Source organism: Chenopodium album, chromosome 14 (genome assembly GCF_948465745.1).
Source record: "Chenopodium album chromosome 14, dcCheAlbu1.1, whole genome shotgun sequence".
Taxonomy (NCBI): Eukaryota; Viridiplantae; Streptophyta; class Magnoliopsida; order Caryophyllales; family Amaranthaceae; genus Chenopodium; species Chenopodium album.
This window is the reverse complement of record NC_137847.1, coordinates 12996014-13013705: the sequence shown is the minus strand read 5'-3', so window position 1 is coordinate 13013705 and position 17692 is coordinate 12996014. Positions and strand designations below refer to the sequence as shown.

The window sequence follows — 17692 nt, the reverse complement described above, 5'->3', positions numbered from 1 at the left end:
TCAGGGGTAGGGATATAGCACTGTTTGCACAAGTGTATTCAACATGATGCATAAACTTTCGACAGAAAATTTGATCTTAATACCCAAGCTAACTTACAGGTGTTTGTGACATATTATGGATAGAAAGGTGTTACATTAGCGCATCACATATTCACATATGTTGCTTATATCCCTGAGAGTGATTCTAGAGTGTCATATGAGTAAAGAATCCGAAAACGAATAGCTTTTTTGAATAGATCTGTTTTTCCTTGTGAGCAGAGGAAATGTCATAGGCTCAAGGATTAACATTAAGTACGTAGCTTAAAACTTGATCATTGAACTCTTCCTTCTCTTTCCTTCTCCAATTTTTTCTTAAACTACATACTAAAGAAGGTTGCAATTAACAAAAACGTGGAAAGTACGAGTATAGCAGTATGCAAAATTTACAAATCCTACTAATTTCAGAATGTTTTACTTCTGAACGGAATATTTCAAGTATATTTCAGGGCAAAATTACCTACATTTCTCAGCAATAATATTTGTTTCAAATTGGAAACATTAAGCCCAGCCATCCCAAAACAAAGCCATAACTAGTTAATTACTAGTGGTTGATGCTCAAGTCTCCGATCGATGTTCCTTTCTCATCCATCCTCTTTCTTTTCTTAAGCATGCCTCCTTCAGAGAAGCTTAGTTGGGGAGTTTTAAAAAGTGTTGACTGGAACCAAATCTGACTAATTCTGAAGATTAAAATAATACTTAAAATTGATAGATTTTTACAGAAAAACTATTTGTATCCCACATTAGCCAATCCGAACTGAAAGACAGACTATATATGATCCAAATGAATTGGACTTGAACCATATTCCATGTGAATAATCCATTGCCCACCTCTACACAGATCGCCGCAGCTACTGCTTCATCTCTTTAATATTGTTTGTATTGGAATACATTACTAGCAATCTAGCATAGTTAAATTATCCACCTAACATACGCATGTCTCATTCCACACCAAAAGTTCAGCAGAATGCTATTAAGGGAAGGGAAAGTGAGCATACTAACGTCTCGTACAGTCGCACTGCTAACACTAAGCACTCTGGAACCCAAATATGCGGAAAACACCTGCCAGAATCCCACCAAAAAAAAAAAAAAAAGGGTGAAAATTTGAAGATTGTCCTCTCAAAAGGAATTGAGCTGGGTGCTTACAAAATTAAATAAATGGATTATCAGCTTCAAGAATAAGTGCACAGAAATCTTACGACCTTCATCGGCTTGGTATTTGTTTTTATCATCTCCAGCATATGCAAGCAAGTTTGATTTTGGATTCCATTCAACACTATTCATTGCCGCCCGACAAGGTATTTGATGGATAGATCGTCCAGTTTCAATGCTTGCCTCATTGCCTGTTAAATTCAAGTCAAATAAATCAGATAAAGCATTTCCAACAATCATGACCAGATTGACCACACCTCACAAGGGGTTCTTAATGCTAATTGAATACAAGGAGTTTAGATACCAAACAGAGCAGTAGATTTAGGAAAGGGTTGGAATCAAATGTCAGCAAAAGAATATCTAGGGGACTTACTATGTCAATGAATAAATCTTCACTGGCTGAAGCAATATACTCTCCAGTGTGATTAAAACTTATTGTTCGGACAGGCCACCTGAGATTATTTAAAAAAAAAAAAAAAAAAAGAGTCACAGAAATATAGGAGGATCACCAAATATATAAACATACGATAAATTTGAAGTAATCTTACTCGAGTTTTACAAATGTTCGAACACATAGCATCTCTTTAATATCCCAAAGACTGACCAATGAGTCAGCACTTCCAACAGCAAAATATCTGCCATTTATCCCAAATTTATCAACAGGACTTGTTTGGATTAATTACAAGGAAAAAGTTATAAATGATGAATGATTTGATCTTTATAACCAGTAGACATGACCTATACACACGTCAACAATTAATTATTAGGAGCAAAATAGAGATGATTAATGACCAGAGTGCTACAAACATAATACTATATTGGTAACACTGTATAATCACAAGCTATGTAACTCGGACTTTTCATTTCTCTTCAAATTCCAGAGTCAGATTCTTGACACAAAAATTGAACTTTCACAAAATAGACAAGTTGGACACCAGAACACGTAATTGTGTCGAACACAAGTACATATTACCCAAGTAACATAAATCACAAGGGAATTCAGTAGCTGCCACCAGATTACCACGAGCACCAAAACTAATGACTACAGCTAAAAATTAGATCTAATATCAGGAACAGAAAATCACACCATACAGCAACAGTTTGAACAAAGGTATCTTAGCAAGAGAGCTGCAATTTTTTTTTTCCTGCTTATCTTCCAACAAATGAAAGACAAAAAAAATTCTGTATCAGGATGGATAGATAAGTTGAGACAGAATTTGGGATACCTTCCTAGCGGATCAATCGCAATACAATAGCAACCAGCAGTGTGAGCTGTAAGAGTGTCAAGTGCCTTCAAAGAGGGGTATGCAAGGACTTCAACAGTACCTATAGCGCAAAACATGACTGATACTGACATTTCCATTCGATAAAAGCACAAATAAATATTCTAAATCAACAATCAAATCTTACCATTTCCAGTTGTCAGAAAGAACTTTTCTCCAGTCATGTCCCATGCAATCTCATTAACCTGCAAAAAAATTAGTAATAAATACATGATAAACTCTGTAATTGAACAACTATATTGGAGCTGATTTTTTACACTTGCTTAATTGACTTTTACACTCTTCTACTTAGAACATGAGAATTAAGAGCACAGTTTCCATTGACTTTTGCACTGCTCTCTAGGTGAGAAAGAGTACGGAAGTTACCTTCCCACACAAAACCCCCAAAACTGTGAACCATTCATATTCATTCAGGATAATGGACAACAAGGAACCAATGCATAGTTGCAAGCAAGTATATATAATAAAAATAAAATGTTAATATTTGGTTTATGTATAGAAGGCCCAACCTGGGTTGCCTCTCTCAGGCCCCAAACACAAGTTACACGGAAAGAAGTGTTTGGTGTTGACTGAAGAAAGCTAACTCATGCTTGAACTAATTGGGATTTCCCACACAGGAATGCATGCAGATAAATACATTCCAACTTTAATAACCCAATTTTCTTAGTTTTTTCAAAAAGATTACTTTCTTTTTTGTGAATTTTCCTTCACTTTGAACTTTAGTCATACTACAGAAGATCTAAAACATGACCTTTTGGTTGACTTAAGCTTTCAACCTTTAAGGGTTCGTTTGGCATTCCTGTGGTTTTCTGTTTATTGGTTTTTTGTTTTTTAAAAGTATATGATATGTGTCCCATAATGAATCAAAAATTATATAAACTTATTAAAATCACGATAATTTTGAAAACTGACAACTGAAAAGTGGAAACACCTTTTTCTTGTATCCTGTTTTTGGTTTTTGGTTTTCAAAAAAACAGGAAACTGAAAACCAAAACTGATACCAAACAAACCCTTAGCTAGCAGCTTTACTGCAATCATATAACTATTTGGTTTTCAACTAACATTTAGAATTTCAGCTAGCTATGCTAAACACAACCGTAATCTAAATGTTATGTCAAGTACTTAATCATGTGGCCAATCACACTTATCAAGAGCTACAAAGCAATGGTGAAGTGGAATTTAAAGCATTTTGAGGAAATAAAGAGCATAGAGACAAACTGACAGTAAGGTGAAAGGAAATCACCTCATAATTGAACTTGCGTCTGTGAATTGGCTTAAATTTTCTAACATCTAGAATTGTTAGTTCATCATCCTACAAAAAGGGAAAAAAAAATGGTGTCAAAATGAGCAAAACATCCCAAAGCCAAGGTCAGTTGTGAGATGGCCTCTTACAGCAATAGGGGGGATAAAAGTTGCCAGCAAGCTGGCATGCTGCCAACCATGCATTAAGTGACATTCTAATTAAGTGATCACAAAGAACAAAACTCAAAACTGTGTAAGAGCTACTCAAGAACAAGCATGAAAATTACAGAAAATTACCCTGTTTCCAACAGCTATGTGTGCCCCATCAGGTTTATATGTAATGTTAATATTTTCACCACTAAGTTCTGCTTGCTGTGAGCATTTCCCACCTGCTCAGCATAATGGCAAACATGCTAAGAGTCTCATTCTAGTGAATATGTTGTAATAAATGCAAAGTTGGATGATTCATTGTTCTCACATCTGATCTTTACTTCAATAGTTCGGTTATACTATCTCTGATTATTGTTTTCCCTTTTCAAGGTAAATGAAATATTTTTTAGTGATTATTCAACAGGAAATGAAAGGGGGGAAAAAAGCCAATATGAATGGGGTTTTTGGCCTTCTAGTAACAAAAGTCAATGAATGCAGCATCACCCCTAAGGCCCTAACTAGTTATAATAACTGTATTGTATTGATTTTGACTTTATAAACTTTTTCTCAGACTTAATACAAGCATCATTAAAATTTTACACTATTCATATACTAACTTAGATCACATGGTATTAGACCACGTGTTATTATTATTATGTGGTTATATATGTCATTATCTAAATTTTGTTGGGTTAATCTCAATTTATATTTTCAATTTTCAAAAAAATCAACTTTTCATAATTTTTTTGGAAGAAATAATAATGTTGTGCACTGATGCATGCACTGAGAAACAATTTAAATAAACAATTCAGTAATAAAAAAGGACACTATAGGAAAAGTATTAAAAAGCATGTTTGGAACCACCTATAATTAGATCATATTTCGACTTTTTTTTGCTAGAGATGCAATAATAGGATGAGAATATATGGAGCTTATAGAAAGGAAGCATACAAAAACAAAGATCACAAAGCGACAAGGTTCTGGACATGTGTAACTGTGTAAGTAATACTAAGTGACAAAGATCACAAAGTGACAAGCATCTAGATTATCTTGACTTACTGCGAGCATCCCACAGACGAACTGTTTTATCCCCTGATGCAGTTGCAAGTAGGTCTGCGTGTTTGGGATCCCAACAGAGCTGGTCCACACTATCAGTGTGCCCCTTAAATTCAATATCCTTTACCTTTCCCTGCAGTAGATATCAAAAGGATAAGAAATTTAAACGCATACAAAAACACAAAATTATAAATACTATAATAGATGTATTTCAGACATGATAGCACTTGCCAGATACAAGTAATATAAAATTTGCACAAGTCAGGATACCAACTCTTTATTATATCACCATGGTTACATGGTAACCCAAAAAAACCCCAGTTCATGCCATCGTGAAAGGACTACTGGGAACTTAAAATAGTGTAGCACATCGCAATAGATATCAACAGTGTCCAAGCCTTGACTCTAATAGGATGGAGTTGGGATCAACTGCATGAACCAAAGAATTGTATCCAGTGGTTGTCAACAAGGATCCTCTTACTTCATTCAATACTATCAAGTACTATATGTTCCAGAAAACCAAATTTCTACTTATCATTCTTAACTTTATCCAAGTTCTCTTGGCCTACCTCAACTTATAAATTCCAAATTGCAATTATCAAGAGATATCAAAATAGGTACTCCCTCCATCAAGATTTAATTTCACATTTAGACTAGTCGAGAAGCAATTTTTGACCATTCAGGTATTACGTAAGGCAAAAAAATTTTAAACTTATGCGATTAATTTAAGCTATCTTACCAGGAGGAATCCAATTAATAAGCCAACATCCAATAAGAGTATGCTAAACTATTAATAGTAAAAGCTATAATTCCTTGACTTTTGACTTTTTATTATCGACTTGGGAAAATTAGATCCAAATAAAGGGAGTAATAACATGCAAAAGTGTTGCAAACATGAGACTATTAAAAATAGTAGGGTTTCATCCTCACTCCATCTTTATATTTGTGTAAAAGTCAATGTGATCAAGTTATCTTCCTTGAATATTATGAGTGTTTTATACTCCTATGAATTTCACCACATTTCCAAAGGGAATGTGTATGAGCTAGAATTCTCTCCAATATCCATGAGATAATAAATCACTTTTCACTTGTGCAACTAGATTGTGCATATATCACAGAGTTGCCAAAAAAAATGCCATAAGAAACTGGGAGATCTACCGTTGGTGTTGTTTGTGGATGATGATACATCCAACAATCAAGTTAGTCTTGTTTGCTTTGAAAACACTACCTTAATAAATTGAATGTTAAGCATTTACACACCTGGCATTTAGTTCGTATTATTGGAGGCTAAAATAATCCCAAATGACAGCTAACTATCAAAGGGTGTCATGTTGCATTCTACAAAATGTATCTTTGTCCTTCTCCTAGAGAAAATATGCTGCCACATACACCTTCAAGCATTCGGCATCTTTCGTAAGGGATTCTTCCTTCCCTCCAGTCATTCTTAAAAGAAGAAAAGGTAGTTTTGATAAATGATGGTTGCTGAATATTATCATTCTTTATATATCATTAGCCGGGAAGGTTTTTAAGACCAAGATAAGGTATATGAAAGAGTTGTGCACTTATATGGTCTGAATGCTAAGGACGCAGTTGAAAATAGTAAAATTGGAGAAAAAAGAAAAGACTTTGGGAATTCTTATAACCAAAGTAATGCTATAAGAGGTTTAGAAATGGAACTCTTCTTAGAAAGGTAACCAGAGTGTTAGTGATTCTCTTATATCTTATTTTAAGTTATTATACAGGTAGGACTGTAGGAGAGACAATTATTGGGGTGTTACACTTAAGAGTATCAAAGGCAAGGCAGCTCAAGCTCCAACTAAAAAAGGGTACTAGTAGGATGAGCATCAGAGGGTAAAACTTGAGTATCGTATCAAACAATCAAAGCCATCAAGGGATAAAGTATGCATGTTAATACGTTATATTACAATATTCCAATAGGTCTCCCCATCCACAAATCTAGTATCCACACAATATTCCAATAGGTCTACCTAATCCACAGATCTTGTATCCAAAACAATATTTTAATCAATCTTCCCGATTAATAGGTCCCCACAAGGACACGAGTAAGAGAATAAGGGAAAGCTATGTTAATTGAACTCCTCATTTCACCTCAATAGTACCCATGTAGAATTCCCCATGGACATTCCGGCACTTCACTTTGGGCCAAAATTAGGAAATTTTTTCACAAATTAGCCAAGCGCCTATTTAAAGGAACACTTTTAATCAAAATAAGAGCAACACAAAGTTGAGACAGAGGGTATACAATTAATTCAACGATCTCACCTCACAAGCTAAAGAGCATAAGACTGAGATAAATTAGAACCATCTCTTCTAGAGGGCAAGTCAATAATTTTCTGATACAGTAGCTCAGGCATAGTCACAGTTTATCAAATACTAATTCCCCTCTCAATTCTGACAACATCATCAAACTACAACTAGTCAACTTCAAACATAAATTTCTAATTCAATCTCTTCCCCTCCTCACCTGAAAGCCAGGCTTCATTGCTCTCAAAACGATTCATACATAGCTAAGTAAATTGTAAATTTGACAATCCAATTCAATAAAACATTTCAACCACCGGTGTACCTAGTATTGATCCCCCATTTGGCAAATATATGCAATCTCACCTCTAACCACTTACAACTTTAACAAAACCACCCTAAACCTAACAAACTACCCAAAACAGATTCATTTAATCTTAGCAATATTATACAAACATCAAATAAGATAAATTTTAATAGACGAGTGCATAGAACCAATACTTACATGACTATTAGGTTCAATGTGCCAAACTCGAGCCGTTTGATCAACCGAACCCGAAGCAAGCTTAGTTCCAATACAATTCCAAGCCACTGAATGCACCTAAATATATTTTGGAACACATTTACAATATTACTCAAAAAACATTGTACTCGAATGCAGGAAATTGGACCCAAATACAATAATGAAAATCCTATATATAGGGCAATTAAAGGTAAAATTACCTTTTTTTTGTGACCCTGATATTCTCTACTGTAGAGATTCTTAAAAGGGTGTGTTGAATCCTCCGGTTTCTGCTGCGCCATTAAAATAAAGCTCTCTTTCTCTCTCCTCCTTCGCCGTGCAAGAAATGAGCTATTTTGTGACACCCAGAATTAAAATCATGCAACTCATAACATATTTTATTCGCAAATATGAAATTAAAGACAAATAATGGAAATGCAATACACAAATCTTGATTGAGACAACAATTCGATGAACAATCACATACAAATTCAATCAACAATTGAACAGAATTTATACTACGGAGTACTTTTATATTAAATTAGGGGCAACCTTGTTGTGCAACCGATGCTTCGAGTACTGGAGGAAGGTTAAGCTGTGCGCGGCTGCCGGAGAAATTGGAGGCGAAGAGATGGGGAGCTGCGGCGGTGGACGGTGGATGAAGATGGAAGTGGGGTGGGGGTACTTGCGTGAACCAGTTTTTGAATAACTAGGAATTTCAATGTCTACTGCAAGTCTGCAACTGTAGCCATTACGAGTATTTTACTTAGTTTTCACTAATTTGGTAAGGATCCAATAATATTTTAATGAAAAAAACGACGTTAATATTTTACAGTTAACACCCGCAATTAAACTTGAATGGACTATCATTTTTTTCCCCCTCTAACTTGATCTAATATTCTCTCCTCCCAACAAACCATCACCGATCGAGAGTTTAAGTGGTATTTTAAGAAATGAAAAAAATTTGGGTGGAGATCAAATACTTGGTTATTTTTTCTCGAAATCTGAGGAAAAAACGCTTACGTAGTAAAATTTTTGAAATTCAAGAGGATAAACTAAAATTGTAGGCATTTCTCCCAATGGGGTTTTGAAAATTTTAGTTCAGGCTTTATTTTCTAGTTTTTTTGCGATTTTATTTTTATTACTCAATAACTTTTGATTTTAAAACGAAATATCATAACTTCCAGTAATATTATTGCGCAAGTATTATGCCTACTCGTATTTACAGGTTTAAAGTTATCCGAATATGACAAAAAATTACTTTAACTGACTAAAAGTTACCTAATACAAGTACATTCAGTGCATATTATTCGTAATATTATTATAACTCATCACTCGTCCTTATGAGATAATGCGTTTTGTATACGGCTTACCATACTATGTGATTTACTGATAACTTATAAAAGAACAAAGTAACCTCCATAAAACTGATCGAGTAATCCTATCACCCTATAAAAGTTACCAAATAACCCTTATCCTTATAAAATTGATCGTGTAAACCTATAACACTCATTGAGTAACCTTTACTAAGGGCCTGTTCTCATACGTTGAATTTCAGTCCAGTTCAGTTCAATTCAGTTCAGTTCAGTTCAGTTTATTTTCAGTTCAGTTTAGTTTAGTTCAGTTTATTTTCAGTTCAGTTCACTTCACTTAAGTTCAGTTCACTTCAGTTCAGTTTATTTTCAGTTTAGTTTAGTTCAGTTCAGTTTATTTTCAGTTTAGTTTAGTTCAGTTCAGTTTATTTTCGGTTCAGCTCAGTTCAGTTCAGCTGAGTTCAGCGTATGAGAACAGACCCTAAGTGAATGATTAATTCTTCCAATAGCATTACACATTGTGTGATCAGTCGTAATATTACACATTGTGTGATCAGCTACGTACGAATTTGTGAAAAATTAATTATACTCGTACTCGGTAGTAAGTGAAAAAAAAAAAAAAAAAAAAAAAAAGAGTAAAATAATTTGGATCTGAGAGTCTGGTTTCTTCTCATCACATTCATCACGATCTTCCTCCTTCCATTTCGCCATTGAAGCTCAAGCTGAAGAACACTATCGAGGAGAGAGAAAATCCATGGAGTCGTTATCCCTATCATCATCCTCAAACCTAGACGACAATGGCGAAGAAGTTGCAGGTCTCATTCCTCTCGCTTCAATCTCCCAGCAACCTTACGTTTCTGAACTCCTCTCTTTCACCCTTGATCGTCTTCACAAGGTCAGATTCTCTCAATTTCTCTCTCAATTTCTCCATTTCTGAGCTCTAATTTTTGCGCCATTTTCGAATTTCTGGCAGGAACCGGAGCTTCTTCGAGTTGATGCGGAGAGGATTCGGCGGCAGATGCAGGAAGTTGCGGTCGCGAATTATCGCTCTTTTATATCTGCTGCTGATGCTTTGGTTTCGATTAGGGAAGAGGTTTCTTCAATTGATAATCATCTTGAATCACTGGTAATAAATTGATCTTGTTGCTGTTTTAATTTAGTTGGAAATGTTGTTTGTTTGTAATTCTTAATGTTATGATTAGGTTTGAACAATGTTTGCGAGTTAGATCCTAAACTCGATAGCATCATGCGGATTCACTTAACATTGTTCTAAGAACATGCGGTGAACAATGTTGATTATTTGAACTGGATTTTATTTTTTAGTAGCTTTTACTTAGATGTTAAATTTGTGTCTAAGTTCCATCTTCCATGTGTCATTGTTGATGATTTGAAATTGATCAATTATTCAATATCTCCTAATAAAGTTGGGTTTGATTTACTGTTTATATGTTACTTGGAACTCGGGTGTTTGATGTGGGAATGTGTCCAAGTGTAAGGCTCAGCTATTTCAAGAAAAAAATTCCTTGTTTTGGTCCAATGTAAAGTCTCAATTAGACATCCATACCCATATTTTGCGAATTATTTAGATAAAAGGAAATGGAGAGAAAGGGAGGGTTGGGGGAAGGGGAGAGAAAGATGGATATAGAAACCATCTTTAAAATTGGAGAGATTTGGAGGGAAAATAGAGCTCCACTTTCCATCTTCCTTTTTATTCCCCTCAACTTCCTCACGTTTCTCCTGCCTTCCTTTTCCTTATATCTTGTTATCCAAACAAAGTGTGAGTGTCAAGAGTTTGTCGATGATACTTGAGAAGTGAAAAGTCCAAGGAACATAGTCATTTTTATTTGAGGGAATAAATCCGATTGCAGATCAATGAACGATACACTGTGGACGTAATTGCTATTTTTTAGGTAGAAGTAAATTGCAGGTTAATACAACTGTCAGTGGACTCAACTGTTATTATCTTTAGCTTACTTCGTCTGTCGCCTGATTAAAATTAAAAATGAATAGAGAAGTTCATTGAAATGCCATCATATTTTGCTTATGGAATGGACTATGTATGAGTTTCTATATCGAATGTGAAGGTTCGTGAGAGCAGGAGGTTGTAGGTGACACAAGAATATGCAGTTTCAAGATGAAGTTTTGATTAAATTAACAATTTACTATGAAAAAAGTTAAAAGAAGAAGAGGGAGTAAGTTGTCTCTAGGCCCTTGGGGATCATAATTTCCTGAATGTATACAGTTCTGATAAGTTTATAAGTAAACACTCACTTGCCAGACAGAGGATTTCATAGAATTAATTTAACGAATTTGATATCTTGGATAGCCTGTAAGAAAGAGAGACTATTTATGCAGACATCTGTTAAAGCAATTTTAATTAGAGGGAAAGCATTGTTTTTTAAAGATAAGACTTGCACAGACAGGAGAAGTTACATTGTCTTATTTTTTTCATTGGCTAATGAATATTTTGATTTTTCAAATTAAATCTTCTTTTGTGTTTAATCTCTCTATCCTAATTAAGAAGTCTGTCTTTCCTATAAAGATGTTTTGAGACTTGAATTGCTCCTCTGACTATATCTGGTGTATCTTATTTAGCGAAAATCTAAAGTTCTATTACACTGAATAATAACTTTTTAAGTTTTAGATTAATGCATAAAGTAATACTATAGGGTGACCAGTGACAACTGTCCTGTTTGACGGTCAAATGTCAGGATTTTAGAATCTCAATCACCACTAAGTTTTCATCTCCTCTGTTTGCATGAAGAAGGAAGAATAATAGAAAACCCTAGAGTTAAAAGCTCTTCATTCCTTTATAACACATGTCAGCATCTAAGCATTTATAATTGTGAACATTCTTCCTCCACCTTGTGTCCCCAAAACTCTATAGAATTACGTATATGCCCCTGTTTTTCACATGGGAACCAATTCCCGCTTGACTTAGTTCTTGTAATTTTCTTAGTTTACAGTACCCTTCTTATGCCCCTCCTTTTTCTCCTAAATTATGGTGCCAAAAGAAATGGTGCAAATAAATAGAAACACAGGAAGTTTGTTTAAAAATTGAAGCTGTATGCAATCTTTAATGTTTAGAATTTTATTTTTTCTCAAATTTTGAAATACTTTGACATTTGTAAATTGATCATTGATTTTTGGAAATGAATATATGCTTTAATGTTTGTTGCAGATTGATGAAATCCCTAAGCTGACATCTGGTTGCACAGAGTTCATTGAGTCAGCTGAACAGATTCTGGAGAAGAGGAAAATGAACCAAACATTGCTGGCAAATCACAGTACTTTGCTTGACTTGCTTGAAATTCCTCAGCTTATGGACACGTATGTAGTTATAAAGTGGTAACTGTGTTTAATCCTTGAGGGCACCCAAAGTGCATATGCTTGGTGTTTTGACTAGATATGTGACTTTAGGGCAATTACAGAAAGTGGTTAAATTTCCCATGCATAACATGTTAGAAAACACTAACGGTTTGTAGTTGTAGTGCCACTTCTTCTCTTTTTTTTTTTTTTTTTTTTTTTGGCCCTTTTCATCTTTTTCCTTTCTCGCATTGAGAGTCTAAGAGCAGATATTTATTTGAACTCAAAGGGTTTCTTAATTTGGTTCTAACATTGAATATGAGTCATATCTGGTTAGGATTTTGCAGTGGCCTGTAATCAGGCAAATGAGTAATGAAAATTGAACCAGAATTCATATTTACTGGCACTGTAGCAGCTGGTTGAGAATCTGAATATCAATTTGTAATCGTTATGTTGTCTGCCTATCCAGTGTTTATCACATACTTATTTCACTATGAAACCTTTGTATCCTAGTCAGCAATAAAATTTCAAGATTCTTTCCTGGCTTTTGATTTCTGTTCGTAGGTGAGTTACTTAGCTCATTGCTGATAATTGTGCATCACCTTTTCTGTCCAGATGTGTTAGGAATGGAAATTATGATGAAGCTCTTGACTTGGAAGCTTTTGTTAGTAAGCTTTGCACCATGCACCCAAAGTGAGAATCATGCTCCAACTTCGTTCATTACAAGTATTGTCACAGTTGAGCAGTTTAGAGAATCTTACTGATATTCAACGTGATTTATTTATTATTCTTTATGTTTTATAAAGGATCCCTGTCATCCAGGCTTTGGCTGCTGAGGTTAAGCAAACAACTCAATCTCTTCTTTCACAGCTTCTTCAGAAGCTCAGATCAAATATTCAGGTACTAATAATGTGCCTGTTTTTTTGGCTCAAAAGACATGTTTTATATTAGATTCATAGCTCTTTCTTGCCCCTCCAGTAATCCTGAAACTTTCAGGAAGCCAGGGCAATATCAATTTGACAATTTTTATATTGCAGTTGCCAGAATGTCTTCGTATCATTGGATATTTACGTCGGATTGGTGTCTTCAGTGAATACGAAATGCGCTTGCAGGTTAGGCTTGTTTTGGTATAGAGCTATTGAATTATAAGTGTAGTTTATGTGTCTTTTTGCTCCCTATTCAGATGTTCTTGATTTTTTGTTCGTGTTGGTGATTTTTGACTTTGTAGTTTGTTTGATACAGTTCTTGAGATGTAGAGAGGCATGGATCACTGGAACCCTTGATGATTTAGACCAAAGAAATCCATATGAATACTTGAGAGGGATGGTTAACTGTCACAGGATGCATTTATTTGATGTTGTCAACCAATACCGAGCGATATTTGCTGATGACACGTCTGGAAGTGAAGAAAACTATGATGGTGGGCTTTTGTTCAGCTGGGCTATGCATCAAATTACATCTCACCTTAGAATGCTTAAGGTCATGCTTCCCAAAATAACTGAAGGAGGATCTTTATCAAACATTCTCGATCAGTGCATGGTAAGTGATTTTTTGCGTTTGGTGTAGGTTGTGTGCAATTAAGTGATTAAATACCTATTTGTGTCTAGATTCACTTGCTAACCGAAGAATTTTATATCCTAGAAATCTGTAGGCAGCACAAGTAACCGTATGTTTATTCTCATGTTTATGAATGGGGTAGTTGGTCATGTTTAGATGTATGTATTTCCCCTAGTATTGAAAGACCATGTGTATCATATATCAAACCTTGATGCCTTGTTTGGTAGATAGTAATGGTAAATTTACTTCCTCTGTTCTAATAATACTGCCCGAGAGAGAGAGAGAGAGAGAGAATAACCATGTGATTGCAAGTATTGACTACACCAACAATTATATACATGTAAGAAAGTTTTTGGTATTTGTAGTGTAAAAGGAGATAGTTAATTTCCTAAAATGGGTATGATGCAATATAAGTGAAACTCTCTAAGGTAAATGGTGCAATATATATAGAATGGGGTAAAAAACAATTTTGCTAGAAAAATCTCATGTCAATTTTCATAGTAGTCCAAGTCCTCCCTCAAACAAGTGTCTTACTTCATATGTTATGATTACCACTTTAGAGGTGGTATTACAAAAAGAGATACTTGTGTGTGTGTGTGTGTGTTTGGGGGGGGGGGGGGTAATTGTCTCATTAATATGAGACTTTCTTTACAGAAATATACATAAGCTCAAGAGCACATAAGCTCAAGAGCATTATCATTTTCACCATTTATTACAACTGACCAAAATGATGCGTGGGTCTTATTCTCTTTTCAATTGCTTGGAAATGAGAGACAAAGAAGATAAGGACATTACTTTGGAAAACCATATACTTCCTCCGTTTTTTTATTATTGCACCATAGAGGTTGGGTACAAATATTTTGGTAGTGGAAAAAAGTAAGAGAGAGAAAGGAAAAATACAAAATTGCCCATGTGACATATTGATAAACTAAAAAGTAAGTGTGAAAAAGCAAGGGTATGTTGGGTATTTGTAGTATGAACACAAATAATGTTTTTCCTTAAGAGGAAATGGTCCAATATTTGTAAAACTTCCTAAAAAGGCAAGTGGTGCAATAATAAAAGAACGGAGGAAGTAGATATTTCTCAATCTGGTTTTACTTTGCATAATATAGCTTGGTTCTTCATCTTCATCTCCCTTATTATTGGTCAGAAAAATTTACTCCTGTCCCAGATTAGCTCTTACACTTTTCCTTTTCATTTGCCCAGATTAGTTTTTACACTTTTAATTTGGGAAAGGCCTGCCTAATAATATAACACCTTCTCTTCCTGCCACTAAAAATCTAGGACCCACAGTCTCTCTCGTTCAATAAAATTAAGTCCTATCTTCTATCACTACAACAAATATTATATTGATGATCTAGGAATGCATATAATAGCTGCAGAAGCACCAGGACATGGAAGGCACCGATGATGGCTTCAAAGCCAACTAGCTGCATCTTATTCCTCTTCAAATTTGAAAATGCACAACTAGCTGCATCTGATCTCTTTTCAATCTTGGAAATGCATTATTTCTGAGTGTTTTCTTAAAAATAATTTTGTATCCTCTGATCCTGAAGTTAACGCTAGACTTCCTGCTTTGTGACAGCACTGGGCGATGGGACTTGGTTGGGTCGGACTGGATTATCGAGGTCTTCTTCCATCACTATTTGAAGAGTAAGGATTTTTTTTAGATTGAAGTATGATGCTGGAAAGTCCAAAGAATCTTGCCACTAAATGCATTTGCTCTCTTTCCAGGGCTGTTCTCAACTTATTTTCAAAGAATGTTGCTACTGCTGTTGAGAATTTTCAGGTAACACATGTAGCTAAATTCTAAAATTTATGACTGCTACTATCTTTGAATAATATATTGTGGGGCTTTGATTAAATGCTTACAGCGATGGAGAGAAAATAGTGTGTATAGTGAAGGAAAAAAGTATTTTAAAAACTAAGATTTCTTCATGAGGCTATTAATTTGGATAATTTACTTAGCTTTCACTTCAACTAACTGATTACCGTGGAGTCATGACTCTTTCTTTCAGTATTTCTAAAATATAGCTCATTTCTTGTATAATTGCATCTTACTCTTCAAATACTTTGCCAGCTTGTCCTGGATTCACATCGTTGGGTACCTCTTCCAGCAGTTGGGTATTCAGGCAGTACCGCCAGTGAAGAAAGTCAAGAGGATGTGACCCCACCTTCATATTTGATGGAGCATCCGCCCCTTGCTGTATTTATAAATGGTATGTTTTTCAAGCATATATTTAGGCTTGAAATACATTGTAATATTTAAAAAATTGGGTTATTATGCGTAAGAATCTGTTTCAGCTTGGGTGAGTACTAGATGAATGTAAAGTATGTTCTATCCAATGTCAGATCACAAATGCATTGATTAGATTAATCCTGCCTTAGATCAGTTTTCTGACTGGTTCCTTCTTTCTATGATCTCTTGATGCTGGTAGGTGTGTCAGCAGCAATGAATGAGTTACGTCCGTGTGCTCCAGTAAGCTTGAAACATATTCTTGCCCAGGAATTAGTGAAGGGACTGAAAGCTGTTCATAATTCATTGTTGAGATATAACGAAACACGGATGCTTAGAAATAATGAATCTACACTTTTCTTCTCACTTTGTCGCGCATTCATGGAGGTAAATTTCATATAGTTCTCTGCTGTTTCTGATTTGACATTATATCTTAACTATAACGTGCATTATATTCTTGATCAGGTTGTCTTTCCTCATTGTGCAACTTGCTTTGGTCGTTGTTACCCTAGTGGTGCTGCCCTTATTACGGATGCCAAGGGTTCATTTGATGGGTTAAGCCGTTTGTTATCCGTATCGTCATCATCAAGAGAGATTCCTAGGCGAACACAAAGTACAGATATACAAAACATATCAGAAAATGGGAGTTCATCTATTGTAGAAAATGGGGTTGTCCCTGAAAGTGAGCAGAAAGAGGATACAAATGTAGTTGAAGACGAGGAGAAGAGTGAAGACTCGAAGGTTGATGGGAGTTTGGTGACTCATGATAGCAATGCAGAATGATTCCTCTGAGATATAATTGATGTCTTGGAAGATGGTTCAGGTTGTCAAAAATTTATGTCTCTGGTCAGATTTGGATTTTTCTTCATCATGAGGAAGAAATAGCTTGAGTGGCCAATTCATTTACGGATAAACAAGGGGGTAAGTAATAGAAAATTGAGAATTCGTATGTGAGCTGTCACATATATTGTGGAAAGGGAATAGGATTACAAAATCGGGTATACTTATGTTTTGTATGTTTTCAGGAGCATTTCAGAAGACATCATTGTACATTTTTTTTTGGCATGGGTGAACTTAACAAAATGTACATTTGAGGCTTTCAAAAAAAAAAAAAAAAAAATGTACATTTGAGGCCATAGAGGATTTGGTATGATTGTGTAACAAATTTTGCTCCCTGCATCTTATTGACAGACCTGGTTCGAGGAGTGTTATTATGTAGAATAGGAGAAGGCAGAACATATGTATCAAACTATCAGTCATAATCACATGAGATTATTGGCCATTAGCATTTCTTTTATTTTAATGGAGCTATCTGAGAATCTTTTTCTTATGAATTTCCAAGTCTTATCACTTGACAGTCATCTACTTCGTATTATTTTCTTTTAAATGTACCAAATTATGATTACCATTATTTGGGTTTTAATACACAACTAAAGTTATTTTAGATTTACCAGCTGTTAGAAAAGTTTAATTTATATCATGTCAACTATTTTATTTGAGATTTTAATACATGATCTTCTCGGATTCTTGGGAAATCTGGGATGGTTAAGCCAAACTTTTCTGGATTATAGCAGTATAGGCGATTAGCATACAACCT

The 17692-nt window shown here is 34.9% G+C and overlaps 2 protein-coding genes across 2 annotated transcripts; one reads left to right on the top strand and one right to left on the bottom strand.

Annotated features, from left to right (window-relative positions):
* Positions 1–438: 438 nt before the first annotated feature.
* Positions 439–8475, bottom strand: LOC145578950 (THO complex subunit 3). Its single transcript, XM_081636244.1, has 12 exons — positions 8236–8475; positions 7905–8034; positions 7687–7782; positions 4923–5052; positions 4011–4102; positions 3715–3783; positions 2599–2656; positions 2415–2514; positions 1737–1823; positions 1562–1640; positions 1239–1371; positions 439–1098 (listed from the first exon to the last, which is right to left on the bottom strand). Exons 2-12 carry the CDS (start codon positions 7983–7985, stop codon positions 1064–1066), a joined length of 960 nt encoding a protein of 319 aa, XP_081492370.1. The 5' UTR covers positions 7986–8034; positions 8236–8475; the 3' UTR covers positions 439–1063.
* Positions 8476–9610: 1135 nt separating this feature from the next.
* Positions 9611–17429, top strand: LOC145578949 (conserved oligomeric Golgi complex subunit 8-like). The gene is made up of 12 exons (XM_081636243.1): positions 9611–9891; positions 9970–10122; positions 12178–12326; positions 12918–12995; positions 13109–13202; positions 13340–13414; positions 13545–13841; positions 15445–15512; positions 15594–15648; positions 15940–16078; positions 16298–16482; positions 16561–17429. The coding sequence occupies exons 1-12, from the start codon at positions 9751–9753 to the stop codon at positions 16876–16878; spliced, it is 1752 nt and encodes a 583-aa protein (XP_081492369.1). The 5' UTR covers positions 9611–9750; the 3' UTR covers positions 16879–17429.
* Positions 17430–17692: the final 263 nt, after the last annotated feature.